At 42.4% G+C, this 24,034-nt stretch overlaps 1 protein-coding gene across 7 annotated transcripts in view; it reads right to left on the bottom strand.

Moving 5' to 3' along the window:
- HECTD4 (HECT domain E3 ubiquitin protein ligase 4) overlaps window positions 1-24,034 on the bottom strand; it is a 71,030-nt gene that overhangs the window by 5,198 nt on the left and 41,798 nt on the right. For 6 of the 7 annotated variants that reach the window (XM_061466419.1, XM_061466418.1, XM_061466416.1 and 3 more), the window contains 34 exons: window positions 23,568-23,757; window positions 22,383-22,464; window positions 21,554-21,756; window positions 21,244-21,379; window positions 20,437-20,619; window positions 19,999-20,169; window positions 19,451-19,620; window positions 18,856-18,971; window positions 17,869-17,972; window positions 17,429-17,590; window positions 17,147-17,295; window positions 16,818-16,897; window positions 16,528-16,691; window positions 15,733-15,970; window positions 15,176-15,312; window positions 14,877-15,003; window positions 14,362-14,499; window positions 14,093-14,229; window positions 13,765-13,925; window positions 13,017-13,198; window positions 11,470-11,675; window positions 11,029-11,159; window positions 10,622-10,827; window positions 9,619-9,798; window positions 8,027-9,330; window positions 6,114-6,321; window positions 4,859-5,082; window positions 4,624-4,775; window positions 4,309-4,415; window positions 3,290-3,413; window positions 2,382-2,572; window positions 1,638-1,784; window positions 722-841; window positions 429-584 (listed from right to left, as the gene is read on the bottom strand). In XM_061466419.1, the coding sequence (XP_061322403.1) occupies window positions 429-584; window positions 722-841; window positions 1,638-1,784; window positions 2,382-2,572; window positions 3,290-3,413; window positions 4,309-4,415; window positions 4,624-4,775; window positions 4,859-5,082; window positions 6,114-6,321; window positions 8,027-9,330; window positions 9,619-9,798; window positions 10,622-10,827; window positions 11,029-11,159; window positions 11,470-11,675; window positions 13,017-13,198; window positions 13,765-13,925; window positions 14,093-14,229; window positions 14,362-14,499; window positions 14,877-15,003; window positions 15,176-15,312; window positions 15,733-15,970; window positions 16,528-16,691; window positions 16,818-16,897; window positions 17,147-17,295; window positions 17,429-17,590; window positions 17,869-17,972; window positions 18,856-18,971; window positions 19,451-19,620; window positions 19,999-20,169; window positions 20,437-20,619; window positions 21,244-21,379; window positions 21,554-21,756; window positions 22,383-22,464; window positions 23,568-23,757 (6,486 nt within the window). Of the gene's footprint in view, window positions 1-428; window positions 585-721; window positions 842-1,637; window positions 1,785-2,381; window positions 2,573-3,289; window positions 3,414-3,505; window positions 3,672-4,308; window positions 4,416-4,623; window positions 4,776-4,858; window positions 5,083-6,113; window positions 6,322-8,026; window positions 9,331-9,618; window positions 9,799-10,621; window positions 10,828-11,028; window positions 11,160-11,469; window positions 11,676-13,016; window positions 13,199-13,764; window positions 13,926-14,092; window positions 14,230-14,361; window positions 14,500-14,876; window positions 15,004-15,175; window positions 15,313-15,732; window positions 15,971-16,527; window positions 16,692-16,817; window positions 16,898-17,146; window positions 17,296-17,428; window positions 17,591-17,868; window positions 17,973-18,855; window positions 18,972-19,450; window positions 19,621-19,998; window positions 20,170-20,436; window positions 20,620-21,243; window positions 21,380-21,553; window positions 21,757-22,382; window positions 22,465-23,567; window positions 23,758-24,034 lie in introns of those variants that run through there. The other variant, XM_061466421.1, reaches the window with a different exon arrangement.

Below are 24,034 nucleotides of genomic sequence, written 5' to 3' on the forward strand. Positions count from 1 at the left end.
TTAATCTAGTGGCTACACAGCCTCACATCACTTCAACCATGAAAACCTCAGTGATGTTACCCAGCCCACTGCTAACAAGAAAGTGCTTAAAAAAACCCCAATCATCTTTGTTGTTAGCACAGTGCAGGTTTACCATGGCCAAGCATCAAAACCACCTGAAGAGACGTTCTTACTAAATGCTTTTAACAACTTATTATTGCTTTATTGACTCGCTGCAGTCAGAGCTGCAGCCACACTCCCTGCTGTATTAGCAAAGATGGAAGGCAACCACCTGGCTGGCCGAATGCTTGGAAGCTTCGCTATTTCCACCTGCAGGACTACAAACACCACAACGGTAACGCTGCTCCTGAGTTAACATGAGCCACAGTGTGGTGAAGACTTGGTTTCCACCTGGAGTCAGTCCACCAACCCCCTGGATCTCAACTCACTCGTTCCATGGACCTCCTCCCCTGTGAAGCGGATGTTGAAAGCATAGGTAGGGTCCCCCCCGCTGGCCAGTTTGACGCAGAGCTGGGAGGACGGCACGCAGGCGAGCTGCCGCGCAGCCTGGCAGAAGTAGGAGTTCTCCGAGGAGCGGATCTCCCCTGCTTGCAAAGGAAAGGTGCGGTTACAGTCCCCGTACTCAGAGGAGGGTGCGTTAATAACCAAGCTTGGTTAATCCAGACCCAATCGTTTGCAATGGGTTCAAAGGGATTCCGAACGGGAGCAAGGTTTCCCGTACCTCCAACGATTTCCAAGGGATCCAGGGTGATCTCTGGAGCTGCGTGATCAGCAGTTCTTTGCACAGTGGCATTCAGCACTCTGTTCATTACCGTTACTTTTGTGTCATAAAAGATTAAACCTAAAGAAACGAACACGTTTCAGTGCAGTTCATTTATCCTTCTACAGTCTTGTTTTCTGAAACCCTCTAATGGACAATAGCAGAACAATGACTCCACCCTCATCAGGTGGGTGAGCCGTGGCTAATCCACATCTTTTTTACTTGAAGCATGTGCTACTGATGTTTACTGGAAGAAGTGCAGTGGCTTTGAGCACTGCTGGACACAATTCTAAGGGTATATAAATAGATCCCAGAAACCCCACCAGAAAGCAGAGTGAATTTCTGTAAATCAGAAGCACTTTGCCAAATAGCTCTCAGGAATCCAAGGTGCTTTGACAGTAATGGTAGAGGCAACAAAACAGGACAAAAACCAGGGCTGTCACACTGCACCATAAAGAGAGGCTCTATAAAGACAAACCTTGGAATATTCTTCACTTCCCCTTGCTGGGTTTATAAGGTGTTTTTCTAGCTGGGCCAATATAAAAACCACTTACACGCATTGATACCTCTGGTGACTTCTGTATCTACTTCCCCAGAAGAAAACAAGTTTGGGAAATGTAATGACCTAAATCTTGGTTTTGTTGTTAATGGAGGCTTGTAAAAATGACTTTAAATGCTGATGGACGAGGCCTTGGGTGATATGATTTAGCGTAAGGTGTCCCTGCGCATGGCAGGGGGGTTGGAACTGGATGATCTTAAGGTCCTTTCCAACCCCAACTATTCTATGATTCTATGCTTGATAAGGATTTTCGTGATCTAATTCTACAACTTCAATGACAAGGAGGATGCCAAGAGATGACGTTCCCCAGGACCTGACCTTTGGCCTCCTGCAGCAGTGCGGCGATGCTGTTCGCGTACATCTCCGTCTGCCGAAGCTCCACCAGCGGCAGGAAGAACGTCTCCAAGGTCGTGTTGAGAGACTGGAGCAGTGCAAACCGCAGGCGTAGGCTTTCAACAGGAACACCTGGGGTGGGAAACATCCCGTCAGAAAGAATTCCCTACCTGCTGCAAAGCCCACCTTCCCAGCAGGTTCGCTCCGGGAGCCGCGCAAGCCTCCTTGCTGATGCCTGCACATCAACAAGAGGACTGGAGATGCAAGAACAGCCATGATCCAGGATGTTCCTTCCTGGATTTGAGTCTCTGGGTGTCTTTTAGCATCACTGAATTTGGATTATCTGCAGATTGTTTTAAAGGAACTTAGTGCTTAGAGCAAGACTTAGGTGAATAAAGCCTGCCTAGGTCCAGACTTGAAACCCAGCCTTTCTTCCCTCTCCAAGCTGAACTCACCAGGTAACTTCCTCCTCCACCCTGACCTAGGATGTGTGCTTGGAGAGCAGAGAACAGCACAGTGTGTTTCTAACAATGCTGCCAAAGGCACCACAGTGCCCAAGCACACCCAGGGAAAGAGAAGACCCAGACTCAGTGCTCCCCTCAGCCCCCAGAGTCCAATCTGCAACCTCCAAAGGAACATTTCAGCTGCCTGAGCGACAGCCAGGGTGTTCAGGAGCACTACCCAGCTCTTCCAGCGAGGAAAGCCCCTATGCAAATCATCCACACATACTCAACAGACAGGAAATTCTAGGATCTGCTGCATCAGCTGGATCCAAATAAACTTCATGGGGATGGAGTCGTGCTGGTGTAATAGCAAGGTGACGACAAAGCCTGTTAATGTACTGGACAAGGGCTACATCCATTTCCAGGGTCCATTTGCGGGATGCTTTCTGAGCGTGTCTTGCATCAATGCAGGCACACCTGAAACATAAAAGGTGTAAGACCTGTTGAAACCTAACTGCAGTACTGCTTACTAAGCATATGTTGAGCACAACACCAGGCTTGTTCTGCTTCTCTCCCCGTTTCTTAAGCAGAGCTGTTTCCTTACAGAAATTCCAGCTTGAGAATAAGAACTGATTTATCATCTGCTTTGCCTCACTGTTATTAATTAATAAGACAAAAGGAACTGCCTATTAAGCTCACTCACTGCACTATGTTCTTTATGTTCTGAAGCAGATAAAGGAGAAGGGGATGTGGCAATTAGCTTGTGGCTTGACACAGGGAGATAAGGAGGATTCATTTAAGGGACTTTCTTCCTGTACAACATTAACAAGGAAATAACTGTGCCCTCTTCTACATCACTACTGACCCAGCAGCAGCACTGCCAGTTTAAACAACCATCCAGCACACGGAAGAGAAAGCTGTTGTGGAAGAAAACCAGAGACAGATGGCTCTACAATGCTCACCAGGCCCATGTATTGTCCATTTGGAAGCTATGAAGGACAGCGTGGCATATGATTTTGTTAGCTGTGTTGTGTACAAGAAAGTCAGAACCTGCATTTGGACAGCAGTGACTTTTTAAGTGTGTTTTAAGAAAACAACCACACACTGGTTAAAGCTCCTCGGAGCAGGAACATTTGGGATTGAGTCAGCACAATGAATCAGTACCACCTTTGCAAAAAGACTTGCAAACCCCACCTTTCAAAATGCAGATCATATCCACAGGACAGAATAGCTCTCCACACACTACGGATGTCCTGTTTCGATCGGTCAACCACAAATCTGTGAAATCCATCCAGGGTCAAATACTTCTCCTCAGGAACTGACAGCAAAGATAGAACCATCAAAGAGTTAATGACTTACTACAGAGTTTACACACCACACAGGGAAATGGCTGGTGTCTGAGGTGTCACCTGTCAGCTTTCTCCTGGTTCTACCCATCCCACCATGGCTGCTCTCTCCCATAGTTCTAAAAGCATGTTATTCAGGTCCAATCTGGCCTTTGGTAAATGCTGCTCATTCTTTCCTTTCAAGGACACCAATTACTCAGCTGCCCTCTGGAACACCTCCACCGATGCACCTAACCAGGTATATCAAGAATCCATACTTGGCTGAATGCTGAAATTCCTTTCTTCTGAACTAACCTGGCATTTCCTACAATGTAGAGCACAGTCCAAGCTTGTGTCTATTCACTCTTCTACCCGACTAGAGAAACAAATATCAAGCAAGAACCTGGAACTTATCCCTGTCATGGCATGACTGTGCCATCTCCTCCACAGACAGACTAGTTATGAGGCACCTGAAGCTTCTCTTTCATCCAGTTTTCCTCTTGTAACTTTATAATTTTTCCATCTGAGAAACATGATTTAAACCCACCTAGTTCAAAAGCCCCTAATGATATCCTAATCCCCCACTGTACAAAACAAGCCTCTAAACTACACCTCTTGGGAAATCAGCTCTCCACCAATTGCATTCGCATGGCCTATGCACACTGCTGCATGAATGACATGAACATGGTTTGCCTTCACTTACACTGAGTCCAGATTTAGATATACAAATCAAAGCAGCATTTTAAATCACTAAAGTAAATGAGTTAGCCTCATTAAAACCACGGACAAACCAAATCTCTCATGACATCATATAAGCATATCAACACCAAAAAAAAGTATTTCTTTACTACGATGTAATACCACGGAAGAACTCCATAGAGCTGCTACCTTCTGGTTTCTTTGTGGGAGACTTTTCAGGGTCCTTCTCTTCAGGTTTGCTCTTCTCAGGAGATTTGGGCTTTACAGTAGGTTTCTTCTCGCTTAAGGCTGTTCGACTGAGGGACAAATGGAATGTTAGGATGCAAGCTTTCTTTGATCTCTTCAAGAAACCAAAATGTTCCTTGAAGGCCTTCCATAATCTCAAAGTTACATTTCCCTCTTCCAATCCATAAATTGGAATACAGAGAGGGGGAGGAATAGAAAACTGGATTCCTAAAGGGAAATCAAACATGTTGCAACTGCCAAAAGGCTGAAGGCACCAACCTGACACTGTTGAGCATAGACTTCTCCTTTGTAGGTGGTTTAGTAACCGGGCGCTTGGTGCTCACAACCTTCACTGGGTGCTGTTCTTTGCCTGCCTTGTTGTACTTGCTCTTGTCAAATTTCGGCTTTGGCACACCATATTTCCTTAAAATCTTCCAAGATAGAAGGTGAATAATTACCCACTGCTTTCAAATAACACAAGAGAGAGGCTGAAAAAGCATTTTCCAAGCACTACCTGAGTAAGCTGGTCCTCCAGCACCTTCTTTGGAGGGCGGACATTTGTGAAGAACAAGTGAAGAAGGTTTCCAGGGGTCTGAGAATTTATCTGCTCTTTACTAAGGTAGATATCAGCGACCTTAATGGGCTTGGCTGGAGTTAGGCTCAGCATTTGCTCAGAATGGACACAGCTCTTGAAGATTTCTGTGAGGACCTCCCGAGCTCCTGGCACCAGTTTCTCACCTATGTATTAAAAGCAAAGGCAATATGGTACAAAATGGCACAGACAACTGCTTAGAACTTGAAACGTGAACAAACATTTTGCGTTGAGCTGAATGCCACTGGCTCTGAGAACATCATAGAATCATACAATAGTTAGGGTTGGAAAGGACCTTAAGATCATCCAGTTCCAACCCCGCTGCCATGGGCAGGGACACCTCACACTAAACCATGGCACCCAAGGCTCTGTCCAACCTGGTCTTGAACACTGTCAGGGATGGAACATTCACAACCTCCCTGGGCAGCCCATTCCAGTGCCTCACCACCCTAGCAGGAAAGAACTTCTTCCTTATATCCAGTCTAAACTTAGCCTGTTTAGAAGTAGTCCTGCAGCCCTGACCTTTCTGCAGTCTAATACCCTATTTATGAAAGAGAACTGAATGCTTTCTCCTGCTTTGGGCACATACTGTAATTGTTATTTGAGTACTTCAGTGGTAATGAAAAAAGCAGATTATTTATGATGCCAGTATAGAAATGATGCTGTGGAGGTAACACCCTGACTACCAACTGAACAAGCAGCCAACAGAACTTCCTCTAACTTAATCCTCCTCTGTTCTCTGACTCAGGATCCTGGCCCACTCCAGGTGTATTGGGGCTGTATAGCTTTCACGCTGTTAAGATAAAATGCTAACTGTTCTATTGCAACAGTTTCTACTCTAAAATTTTGCTGTGTCTAAAAAACGCTACTAAACAACCCAGTCAGTAGATTTTGGGGGGTTGTTGGGGAGGTTTTTGTGGGGTTTTTAGGGTTTTTAGTTCTGTTTGATTAAGCTGTGAGGCCAGCTGAGCAATGCTCAGATTGCAGATAGCTGCTTGCCAGCTGATGAGAGGGAGGAAACGTGCTGTGAAATTAAACTTACTCCTTGGCTCCCCCTCAATGTCACCCATCAGTGAGTGACTCACACTGGATTTACAGTAGGCAGGAAAATCTGAGCCCTGTATGTCCCCCCTCAACATACGTAAATGAGATATATGCCAATATGAAAACCACCTACCCTTTATTGACTTATCATTGAAATAATCTTCTAGTGCTGGGCTCCCTTGTGTGTCAAATAAGCTCTGATTTACAGTAGAAACAGTTAAAATCTCTTCAGTTGACATTTCCATCAGTTCATCTTCACCATCCAGACTTGACAAACCAATGAGGTCACTGCTATTAAACAGACTGGCTCGGATCTTCTCTATTTTAGCTCTTGACCTTATCTGTACAAATAATGAAATGAGTTACCAGGAATTCTGACAAAGCAAAGTAACTTCTATTTATATCAATTTGGGTCTTATACATTCTCCCCTTCCCAAGTAAATAATCATTATTACATCTCTTCAAGCATTCTTCTATAGCAATAATTCAATACCAGAATTCAGGGTCAGCCAGAAAACATCATTTTAAGAACAACACCTGGCAACTGAAATCACCATGCTATGAGTTAATCAGGCACAGCTCTGAACCAGCTATTCCATCTGTCTGGAGACATCCCTTAGAAATAGCAGATAAGAAGTTGAAAGTTGCAGGTAGGTAACCTGTCATTATCTGCAATTCTGCTGTCCTGCCTTTGATTCTCCACTTAGAAAAGTGTATTTAAATTAGCACAGGCCTTGAAGTCTCAGCTGCACAAACTGGGAACAGGAACAATAACATCCTTTGATTCCAAGAATAACCACCATGAATCATTATCAGAGCAGCTACAGACTTGGAGTAGGTTTCAATGTGAATAAGCTGACAGCTTTCTGTACACACTTCATGGTTTACTTCAAGTCTGGTGTCTTCATGTCAATTAATAGCTCAAGAATAGCAGCTGAAGGTTTTCTATCTGAATAAGCTCCTTTTCTTCTAAAAGGGAAACAGATACAATCCCAGACTGTGCAGAAACGTCTCTCCACATTCACAAGCTATCAGAAATGGCTGTGCTTTTGTGAGCTCCAGATAAAGCTGCAGCATGCAGTCTGTGTAACAACGGAGAGGAAGGGTTCTTGTGCGTGGCTGAAAACCTGGAGTGATCTGGCATCAATGACAGCACTCCCAGGGCTTTGAAAAATTAATTTGGAACCAGCCATCAATATAATCATGTCTCCTAAAGTAACTTCATCGAGGAATCTGTAGCTGGTTTAATATGCGAGAATGTAGTCATGAAACATTAAATAATTGCCTTGCTGGTCAAACTAAAGGGCCACTTATCTCTAAATTAATCTCTAGTAATGTCCAGTAGCAAATCTTTGAAGCAAGTTTTATATGAAAGAGGAAATTAATACATCTTTTCCTTTATATATTCTCTCAGCCTTCAGAAATCAGTTTAAAGATTTCCTGAACTGAAGGCTGCAGTGACTGCTGTGCTTAATAGCTTCCAATTTGCACATCCTCCATGAACTTAATCCCTTAGGGATTAATTTATACTCTTGGCTTCCGCAACAGCTTGTGACAACAAGCTCTACAGCTTGGGACATGCGGGAGCGCTTCCTTCTGGTTTTAAATTGCCACTTGGTAACTCCACTGCTAGGTCCCCTCCGTCCTTTGAGAGGCAGTGAATGCTCCTAAGATGACTGGTACAGAGAAATTCAATGGAGAATGAAGTTCTGTGTCCCTCAGCCATCCTGACCAAGATGAGAATTCCCGGTCTCCTTAGTCTCACATGCACGTATGTGTATTCTGTACCCATGACCTCTGCTGAGCTGCACCTCAGCGGTGCTAACAGGGCCTTTCACTCTCCATCACTCAAGCTGTTGCCTCAGTCAAGCAGAAGAATCTTTACAGAAGGAAACACACAACACTCAGCTCACAGTGTTGCACACAAACCACAAAACTACAGTGCTCCCCAAAACCAGAGGTTAAAAAAAACCAATTACTAGAACCAGTTCTTACTCTTTCAGAAAGATCTAACCCAAGACACCCCCTCCTGACAGAAGCCATTACCTCCACTACAGCAAAACCTTTGATCGGCCGTGACAGCAGTGGCTGGTTGTCCAGAGATGTGACTGTGTACATGGATCCCACATCAGACACAGACGCTGTTTCTACATTGTCCAGTGGCTCCCCGAGGCTGCCGAGGCTGCCAAGGCTGCCAGTACTGCAGTGGGAAAGATCCAGACTCTCCTGGCTGGAAACGACGTGTGCCTCTAGCAATCCTGGTGGGATGGCCAGTTCCAACCCAGCTTGAAACTGGTCAACTGAGATATCACTAACGGTCCGGGATATGCCCTGTGAGCTGCAGAGGGAAGCCTGGCTGGTGGATGCGGAAGCACTGACACTCATGGCAGGGGTGACGCTGCTGGAGCTGCTGATATCCAGACTGTCTGCACTGCTGGAAACAGTTGGTTTTTCCAGTTCAGTTCTGCATTCTCCTCCTTCTGCTTTGTCCTTTATCTTTTTGGGATCCTCCTCCTGCAGAGGGATGTAGATCTCATCTTTGAAGACTCCACCATGTGCATTACATGCCTTTCTGATGGCACTTCTGACAGTGCTCTCCTCCAAGTGAGTTGGTATCCCAGAAATGACGAGCAAGCGGCTGTGAGCTGTGGGACCCACCAGTGCCTGACATGCATCTGCTACAGCATCATTTGTCACTCCCAGTCCTTGTGGATCCTTCTTCGTTAGGTGTCTGAGAATTATAAGCAGAGTCAGTGCTCTATGAAACCATAACATATCCTCAGGCTTGCTTCCTCCTATACTGAGGATTGCAGCATCTGTGTCAGCTGCTCTGGATGAAGACCGTTTGCCTGAAGACGATGTCTTCTCCCGCTTCATTTTGACCTTCTTCCTCTTTGACAGCAAGCTTGGACTCTGTGGTGTCTGTCCTGGAGAGGATGAAGAGGAGGATGAAGAGTCACTAAGATTTGGGGCACTTGTCGAAGACATCACATTAGCTGTTACGCTCATATTGATAGGTAAGGTTACTTCTGCTACAGCAAGGCAGACTTCCATCAGAGCATGGAAGTAGGTTGAAAATCTTCCCTGGTCAGCCACTCCAACACCAGAACCACTGCATGCATTTCCAGACACCCAGTTTTGTGTTTCTTCATCGTACAGCTTGTGAAGTTCTGACTGCAGGGCCATCAGCATAGCCAGGCAGGGGTTCAGCTGGAGGGCAATAGAAGATGACAATCCTGCTGGATTCTTCTTCTGCTCCAGATTGTGAATTTTACGAAGCAGCTCAGCCAAGAGATGAAATATTAACTCCTTCACACATGCTGCCATGTCAGTTGTCCAGAGAAAGTTGCCTGTGTGTGGAAGATAAGACATGGGAGTCAGCAGTATTTCACTGTTAGTAGCTTTATAATGAGTTGCAACAGTAACATTAAGAAAAGCACAAAGAAATGTGATTTCAGTGGCTGCATGTCAGCAGCCAGCCAGCCAGAAAGGCTATTCCAACAAGTGCCTATCAACAGGGAATAGCTGGAGTTTGAAGATAATTTCAATATTTGCAGCAATTTTTCATTTTTCCCAAATTTTCTGTCTGAACCAGCACATTACTGGTGCTTATTACTGAGTACATACTGCAATCTCACCTAAAAATTCCACTACTTGTAACAGAACTGAAGCAGGAATAGTATCCAGCTCGTCTTCTGATTTTCCATCCCCATCTTCCAATTTCCAAGTTAACAGCTGCTCTGTGAATGCCATTGCCAGGGGGAATTCAAGTGGAAGAGAATGCAAGACCAGCACAGCTCCAGGAGGAGGTGATACTCCTAAGCAAAGAAGTCAAAGACAATACTTATCATGACTCCAGGCATTTGTAAAGTAAAAGCAGTAACACAGCTTTTAGGATTTTTTTTAAGGCTAAATTTATGCTAAGTGAGAATTTTCTCTATTAAGTACCTTATAATAAACAATTAGGAGTGTTTATCTATAATGCTACACTTGTACTTAAGTATAATAATTATAAAGGTACAGTTTGTTTACACGACATACAAAATAGAACTGCTTTTAGCCTGTACATATCTAAATACATATAAGACTTTCACAAGCCCATTTTTTGTAGTATGATGCACATGATCAGTACTGAGAAAAGCATCAGAGATGCTGTTGTTCAGCAGAAGAACTTAAGAACCTCTGATGGAAAGTTCTAAGAGCTTATAGCCCTCGGTCACCTTCGCTACTCTACATAAATCACGCTCTCTCTCCCTTATGCTGGAAGAGTTAAAAGGGTATTAATGGTTGCTCCCACTCAAGAAGCTGGCATGACCTATGTGCTACTATACTGCACATAAATTACTCTGCATATGAAAGGGCTCTACAATTACTTCCAAAAAGCAGATCCTGACAGATTTAACAGAACTACCAAAATCAGTCAGATGGAATGCAAAGTCTACAAAACCATGCTCTGCTGGTTAAGAATGAGTGCATATTTCTGTTAGGACATGTTTCTTAATACCTTGTACAAAAATGCTGTCATAACCAGTGGTGGGACTGGTGATAATATAGGAAGGGCCTACAGATACAATGATGATGCTTGTTCCACTCCTGAGAATACAGTTAAAAAGGGGATTTAATTTAATCTTATTGTTTTACCTAGCTTGATGTGGACCTTGTCCGTAGGGGTGATCACTGAGGGGTACTGGTTGGTTGTTGGGGGAGGTGTTAGGCCTGTGTTGGTTGGAGAGGCATCTCGAGGATAGCACACTGCCTCTATTAGGTTTAACTGACCATTCCTTTTGACTTTATGGCCAAGCCCATAGACAAGCACTCGAGCCCAAGGAGCTTTATACAGGGATGAACTAAGGAAAGAGCAAGAAGAGTTTGGTTAGACTGTAACTAGCTACTAACAATCCCAACCCAGTCACAGAAGATGGAACACTCTGAGGTATTTATCCCACTACCCAGAAAATGAGCCTCTGAGAAGACAAAACCAACTACATAACTCAGGGTTCACAGAGGCTCAGTGGCAAATCTTTCATCTTGGCCCCTCAATTACTCACTCTTTGCGGAATCCAGACTGACTTTCCTTACAGGACACAATTACAAATGCAGCCCCAGGAAAATTAACATCCATATTGACCTTGGATTCTGAAATTGGGAATTCTTCAGCAGGAAATTGTTCTGGTGCTGCCTGTAACATAACATTTCATAATGAAAGCTCCCAAGCAGCAACAGCAGCAAACCACCTCCCTGTTCTGTTTTCAAATAGAATACAGCATTCTAAATACTGACATAGTGTGAGGCCACTTCATTTTAATATGATCCAGAGTATTGCTCTTACTTGTGTTTTCAGTGTGCCCACTGTCATCAGAATAGGGATACAATCCATCCAGAGAAACAAATCAGCATGAGGGATGTATTATGGAAGTTAGAATCACACATAAAACAAAGGCTGCTCAAAAAGAAAAACACTGCTCATAAAACATTACTAAGTATTTTACCTGCAGAAAGGAGCAGATCTGTTTAGTGAGGTCTAACAGACTCTCCTCTCCTTGATGCAGCGTCCGAGTGATGGCAACAGTGAGCCACTCTCTGATGGCTTGTGAATTGCCCTGGTAGAAGAGGTCTGTGGCAGCACAGTTCTGGGAGTGGACACAGTGTTGCAGGGACTGGGCCAAAAGAATAGAGCTTGAACTGATTGTTCCATCTGCAATAACAAGTAAGATGTGACAAATTTGGAGATCAACACGTTTATGTAGCCTGTGAAACAGACAGTGGAAAGAGAAGCTTTAAAACACTTCAGGTTACAAAGCCTCTGTTTTCACTCCTGAGCAAACGTCCTCCCAAAGGTCAGCAGTAGAAAGGCTAGACTTGCACCCCTGACAAAGCTGGCTGCAGATGGGTTGGCTCTCTAAATGCCAGCTGTGCTTTTCCTCTGCCTCAGGCTAACCCTTGGGGAGCTTTCTCACACCCACAGAGCTGTGGGCTTACTTTGTCCCACCTACGAAGGCAGATGTCTTGCAATTTACTGCGAAGTACAAGGAACCAGAAAAACCCTCTTCCCCGCTCATTCTAGATGAGGTAAAAGCAGCTTTATCTCCTCTCAAGCGTTCCCCATATATGAACAAGATAGCTTTTGGGTGACCCCAAGTGGGTCGCAAGCCCTGACATCTCATGGCTGCCACCCTGGAGCTAATGGGAGAAGACAGAGAAAAGCAAAGTGTGGCACACAAAGGAGTGGGCAGTTCACCAAAACGCCAGTTTGGAAACTGGATAGTGGCAGGATTTGAATTGGACAGATTGTAAAGAGGGAAAACTAAATAAAGTCCATGCAAAGTAGTGCTGTACTCTGCAAGAGGATCTTTTACAATGTGGCATCAGTTAGAGGTAGCCAAGTTTCAAAGAGGCTGGAGGAGGGAACAGGACTCTTTCCAATGGGAAATAATTACTTTCAACTATTAACAGCCTATATTTAGCACTTCCTCCTTATGCTCCAGCCACACAGATTTCACTGCATGCAGAATAGCTTCGTCACGATAACAAGTCTTTGTTAACACTCATGAATTAGCCAAAGATTCTTTTCCATGATTCATCACATGCATTCCCTAACCAGATCTGTGATTCCAGTGGGAAAAGGACAAACCCCTTTGTGAAATGAAAGGAGCTGCATTTTGAAAACTGAGACACCCAACTGGTATTTAGTTTTACTGCCCTGGATTGGAACTATAAAACACTCTCAATTCCTTATCAGCATCCCATATGAATGCTCCCCCCACTCCCCAATAAACAGAAGACTATCAGTGACAGAGAAACAGAAGGACACTGCATGGAATCTTAGGGAGGACTCTGAACTCTCTTGAGCACTTGTAATTAGATCCTTAGCAAGAATTTCAGTTTAGTACTTTATCACTAAAGTTAGGAGCCCATTGAGACATTTTCCAGACACCATCAGTATTTAATTAATCAGTAGGTGACAAATTCATTAGACTTTTCTGTCCCCAGAAAACTATTGTACCAGAAGAGAGCTAGGACAAAAACCAGTGTTTACCAGGAAGAGGTGGTGCAAGCAGTTGATTGGATAGCAGCTGCAGGTGCTCCAGAGTGATATCCCGGATAGCAGGAATATGGAACAGCCGAGTAAACATATGTGGAGATTTGGGAGCAAAGATATTGAGGAGAGCCATGCGGCAGTACAGCTTGGCCAGGGAAGCTTCACTGCGCAAAAGCTCTCTGCAAAACACAAACATCAGAACATAAAATTGCTTCATCACAATTAAAATAAGCCCTAACCAGCAGCCAAACATATATACACTTCATTATTTAAGGCTTAAGTAGACCCAAATCTTTCTTGTTTGCTCAAGATAGCACTCAGCCCATCGTGGTACCAAATTAAAGCACCTGAATTAGAAGCCAACCCTCACAGTCAGTGGAGAGTTCTTCAGCTTCTAGATAGCAACTGACTGATAGTACAAGAAACCCAAGCTTCAAGGAAGATACCTGTTGTACCAGCACTTATTAAAACACTAGCACATGGCTAAGTAAAATCCTTCCAAAGAAGACAATTGTAATACATTTCCTTTACTACAAAAGCCCCCCCAGAAAACTCAAACCCCACTACTCATTTATACATTAAGATTTAATGACTCTTTGTCAGCTTTAATCCAACTCCAATAAGATTCAGAAGTTTCCAACTGCTTAAAACAAGGCTGTAGTAGTTAACTGTGCTATAGGAAATGCTATAGATCAAGTCAGATAATACAAATGCCTTCTAACTCCATTTCTTTTCCTTTTTTTACCTGTGAATTTGGATATTGGTATTATCCAGGGTAACCAATCCATTTGTTGCAGTCCTCCTATAACCAGCTGGTGGCCTTTCCAACATGTCAATAGGATACCAGTATCTCACCAGAACTCCTTCACTTCTGAGATAAGTCTCTACTTGGACCAATTCATTTACCTGGAACACCAAAACCAACACTGTCAATAAACAGTCATGGTAATACCTTTTTCCTTCAGAAAGAGCACCACATCAGCATTCTAAGCAGTTCAGTCCACTTAATCACATGTGCTCACAGATGTGTGAGGCTGGTACATTAGAAGTCCTCCCAGAGTATCTTTACTCACTGAATCAACATCCAGGACAACACCATGAAGACCAAATGTCTTCAGCATCCCTCGAATAGCAAACTTGGGTAAAGCTGTTCCCACAGCACTGCTGGTAATGTTGTTACTGTCAGGAGAGCGAGTCACCACTGTGAGACCTGGTCAGAAAGGGACAACATGATTTTTAGGGTGCAGCTTTTTCCTCAGATGGGCAATTTATGCAGTAGATCCCAAGTACCAGAGCCCCTCAGTTGCTATTTTCCCCTCAAAATCCTTTTTCCCGATCTTACCTTTTCGTACTTTATCAATTGTAAATTTGTTTGCTTCATCTTTGATATCCTCGATAGTAGGAAGGTAGAGGTCTCTTGGGATGCCACCATTTTCCTCATAGAGGAATTCTACGGTTTGTCGTGCTATATCAACCATTCCTGGTGGACAGAAGGGAATGCCTGTTATTTCCCCAGCCATCTGAAGTAACTTCTTATTCTCATTAACATCATAAGCTGTCAGGCTGACAGACAGGGGGTAGAGCTTTCCTGATACACTTGTATACTGCTCATCGGGCCTCAGAATTCCTACTTTGCTCTTACTGTGGCTTCCCCACAAAGAGGTGGTCATGTTAGACCTGTGTTCATTTACAAATCCAAATTCTAAGCACCTGATGAAAACACTGAGTACTTTTTTCTTCAATTTAGATTTTGCAGCCCTTAATATAGTAAAACATAAAAGAAACGCAGGTGTTGTCTCCATTCACTCTTACTAACGTCGTACAAGACAACATGCATTGAAATAAACATGGCCATACCTAACTGCAAAGCTCCTTTAATCTGATCCAACCCAGACTTCCTCTCAGCCTCATTACGGAATCTTCTTCTAATTGTAGGGAAAACTTTAGTTTCCCAGGCTTTAACCAACAGGGCATAGTGATCCTCCTGAAAAGACAGAAGTTACATAGAAAACCAAGAAGAAAGAGAAGTTAACAGCCACTATATTTTCCCTAAGGAAGCAGGGAGAACCTTTGTGCAGCGAAACTTAAAAATGTGAGTTACAAGATCTGCATTTAGACTACAAGTTACAGCAGGCAGAGCTTGCCATGTTCCTCACCCGGGGAATGTCATCGTCGTCATCATCATCACTTTCATCATCTGCAATAGGAGGGGGATGAGGATCGGGGCCTGATGTGATAAAGTTCTCATAACTTAGCTCCATTTTATAGTGGCAAGATGTGTCACTGTCATATTCTGCAAAACACACAGGGAAATAGCGAGATCATAAGGCACTAGAAGACATGCTACAATATCCATGCAGTTTTTGTGTTCCACGGTCTCCAATCAGTCTATGGAAGTCTAAGGCATTTTGACACAGCATAACCAATTGGCTGATTCAATCAACATCTTATTGTATTCAGAGCCCTGATAAGGTAATTTCTCGTTATATTGCATTAACTGAGAATAATTTGTGCATCTCTACAAAAGAAAGACCAAAGAAAGATCTTTTTAATTGCCTTGTCTAAAATCTAGTCAGTATGCAATGCCTATCATACTTCTTAACCTAAACTGGCAGTATCTAAGGACTGCAGCAAAGATACGCTTAAACTCTATTTAATTGACTGTAATTTCCCCTGAAAGAGATTTAAAAGTAGAAGTTAATCATCACTTTACGTTGTTGAGCTGTAGCAACGGCCGCAATTCTACACGGAGGTCCATGGGTCCCAGGATCCGAAGCGATGCTGGTGCCAGCATCATTATCACTATCAGAAGCCATGGCAAAAGGCAATGCTTCAAAATTGGCACTGATTTCTTCAGCGAGGTCAATGCAGAGATCAGCAGCGTTCCTGTGAGCCTGTCCTTCAGCATAGGCAAACTGGCGAGATCCAAAGTTCGCACGGACCTTTGTGTTCTGGAAGATGAACATAAAAGCATTGAGATGAGCTGTGGATTGTTTTGATCCTTCTCTTTGCTCTTTTAAAAACCTCAGCCAAAAGGAGAAACTGATTACATCTCCATGCCATACAGCCTTCCCAGCAGCACTAGCTGTAAAACTGGCTGCAGCAGGGAAAGCAGTAAGCTTCTAAACACAAACTTCAAACTTGCCTTTCTTCTAGCTTCAAGATACATCACAATTAGCTGCTACTCTTTGAAGCAAGGTCATTGCTGGGAAGGAATACTAATAGAAAGGTTACTAGCACAGAATAATGTTATCTTGTCAAGCCATTAGTGGTCTGATGAGATGGCATTTCTGCTCATTAGTGTCCTAACAGGAAGGTTGAAAATGATGGCAAAACATCTATATGCACCTGGGAAGGGTAAAGGAACACCTCAACCTAAGTCAGTAAGGGTAAAAACTACCACTGTACTTTTTTATAGATATACGAGCAGGCACAATACTTTCTATACAATTTTAATATATCTGAAAAAAAATATGTATGAAGCAATGTATTTCTGTTAAAAACTCACCTTTTTCTGAATGTGGACAACTGGCCACATTCCACCAGAGACATCTTCTAGATAGGGCCCAAGTCGCTGCCCACAGTATGTAAAATAAACTCTGCCTTTAGCTGGCTGCCCTGGAGGGGGTGGAGTCCCTTCTGTTCTTTCCCACCCAATTCCTGCTACATCCCCTGCAGAAAAATAGAATCATCCAAAGAAGAACATGGATTTAATCTTTTTTCTCATCCACTGTTTCCTTTACATTTAGAGGATTTGCTTATCTGGTAAATCAGGAAGTTAGCTGTACTCTTACGTACCAGGAGAAAGAGTCACATCCAGTCTAACACTCTTCCACTGTAGCAGGCTGGAGCCATTGTAATGCACTGCTCGCCCATTGCTGAAAAGTAATGCAAGGAGAAATTAAGAAGAGCACTGAAACACACAAGGATTACAGCTCACTATCTAGTGAAGTCCAGGTAGCTGTGATACTGGTAACAGGCAACTCAACTCTCCTTACTCTAATTCACCATTTTAACAATGAAAACATACATGTTGCCTACTACAACATGCTCACAATCCTCTTCCGTAAGGAGCTTACAAATGTACTGAGCAAGACCATGATTTCTGATGTACATTTCCAACGTACTTGTGAAAGAGACAGGTGCCCACTGGGTTTGTCCAAGCACCATCCCGTTTTTCAGCTTCTGTAGCAAAGCCAAATGAAACTATTGGTCCAGTGTCATCATCTGTATCTCCATAGGAAACTATTTCAATTTCCCAGTAGAATGATGGTGCCTAGAAACAAAAATGATAATTATTTTAAAAACAATTACTTACAAATCTTAGGTAAAACAGGAAGTTTTCTTTCTCTTTTTGTGTACTACTGAACATTAAACTACACACACTGTTGTACAGGTTGAGTTCTCACCTGTACTGGAACTGGTGAAGTGGCATAGATGAATGTGCCCCGAGGAAGTCCCCCACCTGCACTAGGATCAGCCAAGAAGGTCACAGCAGTGAGATGTGATGAAAACATGCATGCTCGCACGGGGGGAAATACTCTTGATGGGCTCCAAGTGATTTCTTTGGGCTACAAAGAGGAACAGAGAATTTTATTGTACCAATTACAGTTGATGTCTTCTACTGAAATCCAATAGCACATTCTTTTATGAAGTGCACATTTAATACATCACATACAATTACCACAACTGCAACCACAATAATTCCCATTACAGAAATTCACATTAAATGGTATGTTTAAACACAAATCCAGCCGATTTGGCTCCAAGACCACAGGCAGACTCTCTGCACCCTGTGTCTGGCTTCATTTCCAAGGGGCTGTATGCTCAGCACTGTTTCTGTGCTCACCTGCCTTCTGTCTGCTTGGAGCGGAGGAGGGGGAGGCCGAGCACAGTCACGATACAACATCCGTAGCCTTTCACACTGCATTTCTACAACAAGGAGCCTCTCCCCTGTAACAACAAACCAAACAAAGCAAATCTAGTTACTGGAGTCCAACAAGGCAATCTTAATACCAGTAAACAGAAACAAATACATTCAGAGATCTGATCAAATAGTCTCACCTAATCAACAAAATTAAGGACAAAATCTAATGCATACAAGCAATTGTTTTCCTCATGTTTAATACATATTTGGCTAGCAAAGGCATTACTATGTTAATTAAGATATAAAGTTCATTTTAGCGAGCAGGTTCATGACCCAGCAAAAGCAGGAAGTCAAAAGAATTTATGCCTGCTGTCAAAAAATCAGTACTCTTCCTCTTACACTGGAGATCATACTGACACCCTCATGTTCCCACCCTGACATCCTTCACTTCAGCCACTTTTCCTCTAATGAAAGGCTCTGACATGTTCCTAAAACTTGCCCTTGAACTAAGACTTCTGCTGGGCCCATTGCTTATCCTTAAACAGGAAAGGAAATCAAGAGCTCAATGATCAGGAATATAAGAAAGCATTGTAAATACTAGCAAAAAGGTTATAAAAAGAAAACAGAAGCGATAATGTCAGGGAATACAGAGTAAGTTACACTGGAAGCAAGAAAAGTGGAAAGGGTTTAGAAGTGTAGCAGTAGAGAACTACTCTCAGGACTTGCATCTTCTGCGATACACAGGATAATCACGTACTGGTCTAACCTTTGTGCCTGATGTTTAAAATGATATAGGGTGATGACTAGCTACTTGTGTGTTAACAGCTCTGCAGCTATGACAAGACATGCTGTACCGTGCTAGCTATCAAACTCTAAGTAGCTGAAGGACAAAACAAAGCGAAGTGATTTTAAAAGCTGTTATGTCTCTGAGTACAACAATGAAGCTTCAAGAGCATGTTGGATACCTACCAGGGCTGCACTCCTGTGCTACCAAATTAAGAACTTCTACAGCAGCTGGACACTGTTGAATGAATTCTTCACAGAATGAGCTGTCTTCTAACAGCTGAGCCATCACCAGGCATGCTCTTAATGGAAAAATGATAGGTTTAAAGCATTACAAAAGTGTACACAGAATTCACCTTTCCTCTGCTTCACAACGGTTACTTACATGAAGCATTTGCTACATGCATTGTCAGTATTACAGGGGGACTTTATTTTTGGTGCTCATTTTCACAACATTCGGACAATAAATGTACTTTAGGAAGCAAACAAGAATTGTTGCCTTGCCTCCTGCTGTCATATGTCAATGCCCACAGATGAAGAAAATATGAACCCATGCAATTTCCACCCCTGGCAGTGTTCAGGGCCAGGCTGGACGGGGTTTAGAGCAACCTGCTCTAGTGGAAGGTGTCCCTGCCCATGGCAGGGGGTTGGAACTGGATGAGTTTTAAGGTCCCTTCCAACACAACCCAGGCTGGGATTCTATGATTCTAAGCTTTCTTGAATCGTTTGTGTACACTATCAAAACAGACTCACAAAATCTGGTTCTTGCACGAAAACTCACCTGGTTCTTATTTCAGCAAGAAGCCGGACCACTGCCATTACTGGAGTTGAGCCATCTCCTGTTGCAGGAAGTGAGGTGTGAATAGATAGACTTCCCTCCTGAGGGAGCAACATGGACTGGACTGCCTGTACTACCTTCTCAGTAATGGACAGTTTATGAAGAGGCAATGCCTGATGGTGGGGGGGCACGGTAAAAAGTTAAATTCAAGTAGTTAGTTTCTAAGAAATGAGGGTGTTTTATTACCTGGAGTTAATTCTCATTTTGTACTATCACAAAACCACCACCAAACACCAGTCAAAGAAAAGAAAGTAAGAAAAAACAAACAACCCCCCCAAAAAACAACACAGTATGTAATGAAACATCTTTAAGCACCAAGAAGATGAATATCCATGTTACTTGAATGAGAACTTACATATAGATATTAAGAGGCAATCTTTACAAGTAATCTTTAAGCAAAGATGAAGCAAGCTTTTTATATGCTGTAAATTAATTGTGACAAAAAAATAATTGATATTATACTTAATATTGGATTCTTAAAACTACCGTACCTCAGACCTTGGAACACACAGCCTAGATAATGGAATAGTTAATGTGTCTGATGCTTGTGAGGTCTTTCTACTGTCTATACTGGTGGGTGGAAATTTGACCGTTGCTATACCTTCTTGTTCATTAATAGATGCCACAACTCCAATGCTTCCTGCTATTCCTTTACCTAAAACCTACAACCAAAGAAGGTCTGTGTAAGATTTAAGGCTTTCCAAACAAGAAACACTGAGTGTAGAACCCCACACCCCAACTCAACACAGAGCTGGATGTTTTAGTAAACAGGAGCAACACACAGTAGCAGTCTCCACATGTGTTATTTCAACTGCTTCACAACCACAGACAACCTGCACGCTGCTCGCCAAGTATGCCAGTGCAGGTAAGACACCATCAGAAGCACCAATTCTCATATCAGATATAAAATGTGAATGGCACTGAATTACCTGAACTTCAGAGCCTATTTTAATTGTCTCCTTAAAGCCACCCAGAGCACAAAGGGCAGCTACTGCCTGCCGAGCGATTCTTTGAAGTTTAGCAAGTTTCCTTCCGCTGCTACTCCCATTCTCCAAAATACTCTCTGCGTATTTCCCAAGCTGTGGAATGTACATCAGAGCCCGAGACAGAACCTGAAGACAGAAGCAAAAAATAGGCAGAAAATGACTTCAAAGCACAATTCAAACAAAAAACAATGCCCCAAGCCTCCAGCCCACACACAGCCTCAGAATTACTTTTGTTCTTTAAAAGAATTATGTAACTTAGAATATTCCATGTTCTCTGAAGTGCAAACATCACAGATCTATATACATCATCTTAGCAAAACTCTTTGCCCAAGGATCTAGCCTAAGCAACAGATTAGTTGCTACAGGTTTCAGAGGAACATAAAAGCAGAGTAGAGCCCTTTCTAGCCAACACTTTGGACCTTCAGAGGGTCATGGCAGAGAGGACTGATTAGCAAAGGTAGATTAACGACCCAGTGAAGGCAAGATAGCTCCCTAAACAAACAGCATTATTAATTACTGAAAAGACTGACGGGTGAATTAGAGAATAACAACTTATTCTCTGAAGCTGGATAGTTTTTGATTACTTATTCTGCACCATCTACCAGAAAAGGCTGCTTTGATGCGATTATACATCCCAGTTTGAGCTGAACTGGGAAGGAGTAGCTTAGGAAGTTGCTTATAATAAAGTCCTCTCAACTACTCAGTACATGCTTGGTGTATTATTTGATAGTTAATCTTCTGTTTGCTTACTTTTTCAGCAGTTGTTGTCCATATCTGAGCTGCATTTGATTCTGGTGCCATCAACAAGCTATGCAACAAAGCGATGACCTCTGCTGCCATGCTGTTTGCAACATGACCACTAATGAATGGCCTCACAGGATCCGTCCTACGCAGGATAAGAAAGTAATTTGCCCATTAATTTCAAAACAACAGAAGGAAAAGAAGCTTCAATTGTCAAGAATTTACAGCATAAAAAAGGGAAGATTATTTTCTGGAGCACTACGAACACTGGTATATAGAAAAGCAGGATTTAGATTAATATAGAATCAAAGTGACCTACCTGGCAAGCTCAGAATTCCTCTCTCTGCAAATAGATGTTTGTGCAGTCTTCTTTTTGTCCCCAGTGGACAACCCACTGGTAGTTTCTGGATTGACAGTTTCTATGGGTGGCCCAACACTAACTATTAGGCCAGACTGTGCCCACTTAGTTGCCTTTCGAAGAGCTGCAGCAGCTTCTTCTGTAATCACTTCACAACAGCCGCTCTGCAAACAAAATTGCCGTGTAAGACAAATACTAATGTTAGCTCTGTTTGGCCATACTGTGTGATGCATTTCATTCTCTTCCCTCTGCATATGTAAAAGTACAGAGAACACATCAAAACATCCTCCTGTGTATTAGTCACAGTCATAAGACAAATTCTTTCTGTTGCTTTTTCTCATCTAAAAAAAAGAGATCAGAGATCAATATAGATTCATTGCCTTTAACATTCCATTTTTAGCATAACAGTATAGTTTCTCTGATCAAAAAAGCCACATAGGAGTATCTCTGGTGCAAATACTTAGGAACTTGTCTGAAAATATACATGAAAGTTTAATTTAAGTACTATCAGTGTGCATTAAACATTTCAGGACAGAGAATATTAAAGGGCTTAAAGATGACCTACAACGGTTGGAGGAAGCATTAGCCAAAATCCTTTTCCATCATTTAGCCCTGTTATTTACATCAATAACTTCATAATGCTAACAATACATTTAAAGTTATCTTTCTGAAGAGTTCTGTAAATTAAAAAACATTAAAACAAAGCGGATATAACATCAACAAAAACCAAAATTGATTTGCCATCAATTTTTACGATGTTGAGTAATTCTTTAGCTATTCCTTTCCTTACTTTTGTCATGTCTCGATCCATTTTCACCACTTTCTCCATATTGGCTCCAGTTCCCAGTCGGAATGGACGACCTTCTGAGCTACTATTGGAGTGAAAACAAAACACATCAGCTTTGTTTTCACTGGTGTTAAAAACAGCTGAACTCTACAGTTCCATTTCATACATTATGTCTGGTTTTAAACTATTTGAAAGCAACCCTTGCAACTGAATTGCTCAAGAGTAGTAGAAATACTTCTACTTAAACCCAACTGCACTATAATTTACAAAAGGAATTTAACACTATTGAATGTAGTCATTTGCACAGCAATTTAACCTTTCCCCATTAAAAAGAAGCATCATGCAATGTTTTTTACTGAACACAAATGCCTGAGTTAATCTTTCTCCCACCAATACCCAGTAGCTGTACCTTTTAGTACCATTTTTAGGGCCTGGGTTCAAAACCAGCTTGGAGTGGGGGGATGAAACAAACAGTACAAAATACAAGAGGCGATGATGTTGGCTGTTTGACATTCAGAGATCTCAAAAAACCAAGTGTGCACAAAGAATACTAAAGAAGCTGTAATAGGAAATTATTATCCAGTGTATGCATTATTAAAAGCAATGCTTTTAAAGCCATTTTGCTTTGACAGATCTATTAGTTGGTCCTACATAGGCTACAATACAATAACAAGATACATTCAATTTTTTTGATGGAGTATTGTTCAAGTAGTTCATTTTTCACATCATTGTTTTCAGACAGATCAAGATATTTTTATGCTCCTTTGCTTGTGGCTTACATGGCTTGTAAGCAAACCAAAACATCACACTTCATATTCTCCTCCTCCTTTTATACGTGTGTATACCCTGCTCTTGTTTCAACTTTGCTGCTCTCATCACTGCTAAACAGTCTTCTACAAAACAGACAAGTCCAGGAAGCATTGGGATTTAGTCTTTCTGCCTCACCACCAATTCAGTGTAGTGGTGTGCATTTTATCCAGGTAACAGGATGCTAAGCATCAGCCCCAGAAGCCATTTTTGCATTATGTTATTATTTTGCCAGTAAACACAAGAAACTAGGAAGACATTTTGCTTATGTCTACAATGCATTTTTCTATGCCTGTAACACTAAAAAAAAAAAAAAAAAGAGAGGGAGAAATGGAAATGACAAAATTGGTTGCTAATTCCAATCCAGTGAGTTAAGAGTACCTTAGTAATGGCTGAAGGACTTCATGGGATGACTGGTCTTCCCGTTTATGAATAAAAATAGAAAGTTTACCATCCACTGCCTCACTTTCTTCTCCAGGATCTTTATCACCTTTTATGGAATTTTTAGGGCTGGCTTTTGCCAAAGTAGTGTCTGGCTCAGAGGCAGTTGGAGAAAGAACTGTCTGGCACCCTTCAGTAGAAAGGAAAAAAGAAAAATAAAAGGAATTAAAACACACAACCATGAGTTCTATCAACAAACTTTCCTGCCCTTGAAAGTAATGCTAACACACCCGAGATGAATCTAATACATCACTGTGACACTCAGTCTGAGAACAGTTAAATGAAGAGTCAGGTGGAAAGTCACAGAAATGTCCCATCTTAACACTGACACATCATATACCTTTTCCTACTTGAGCTTTCTGTCAGTACAAAAACTCCCTGCAGAAACATGACCTGCTTGGCAATTT

This window comes from Pezoporus flaviventris, unplaced genomic scaffold (genome assembly GCF_033815535.1).
Source record: "Pezoporus flaviventris isolate CSIRO_AGI_PZ_B2104156 unplaced genomic scaffold, CSIRO_AGI_Pfla_v1 ptg000041l, whole genome shotgun sequence".
NCBI classification, from domain to species: domain Eukaryota; kingdom Metazoa; phylum Chordata; class Aves; order Psittaciformes; family Psittacidae; genus Pezoporus; species Pezoporus flaviventris.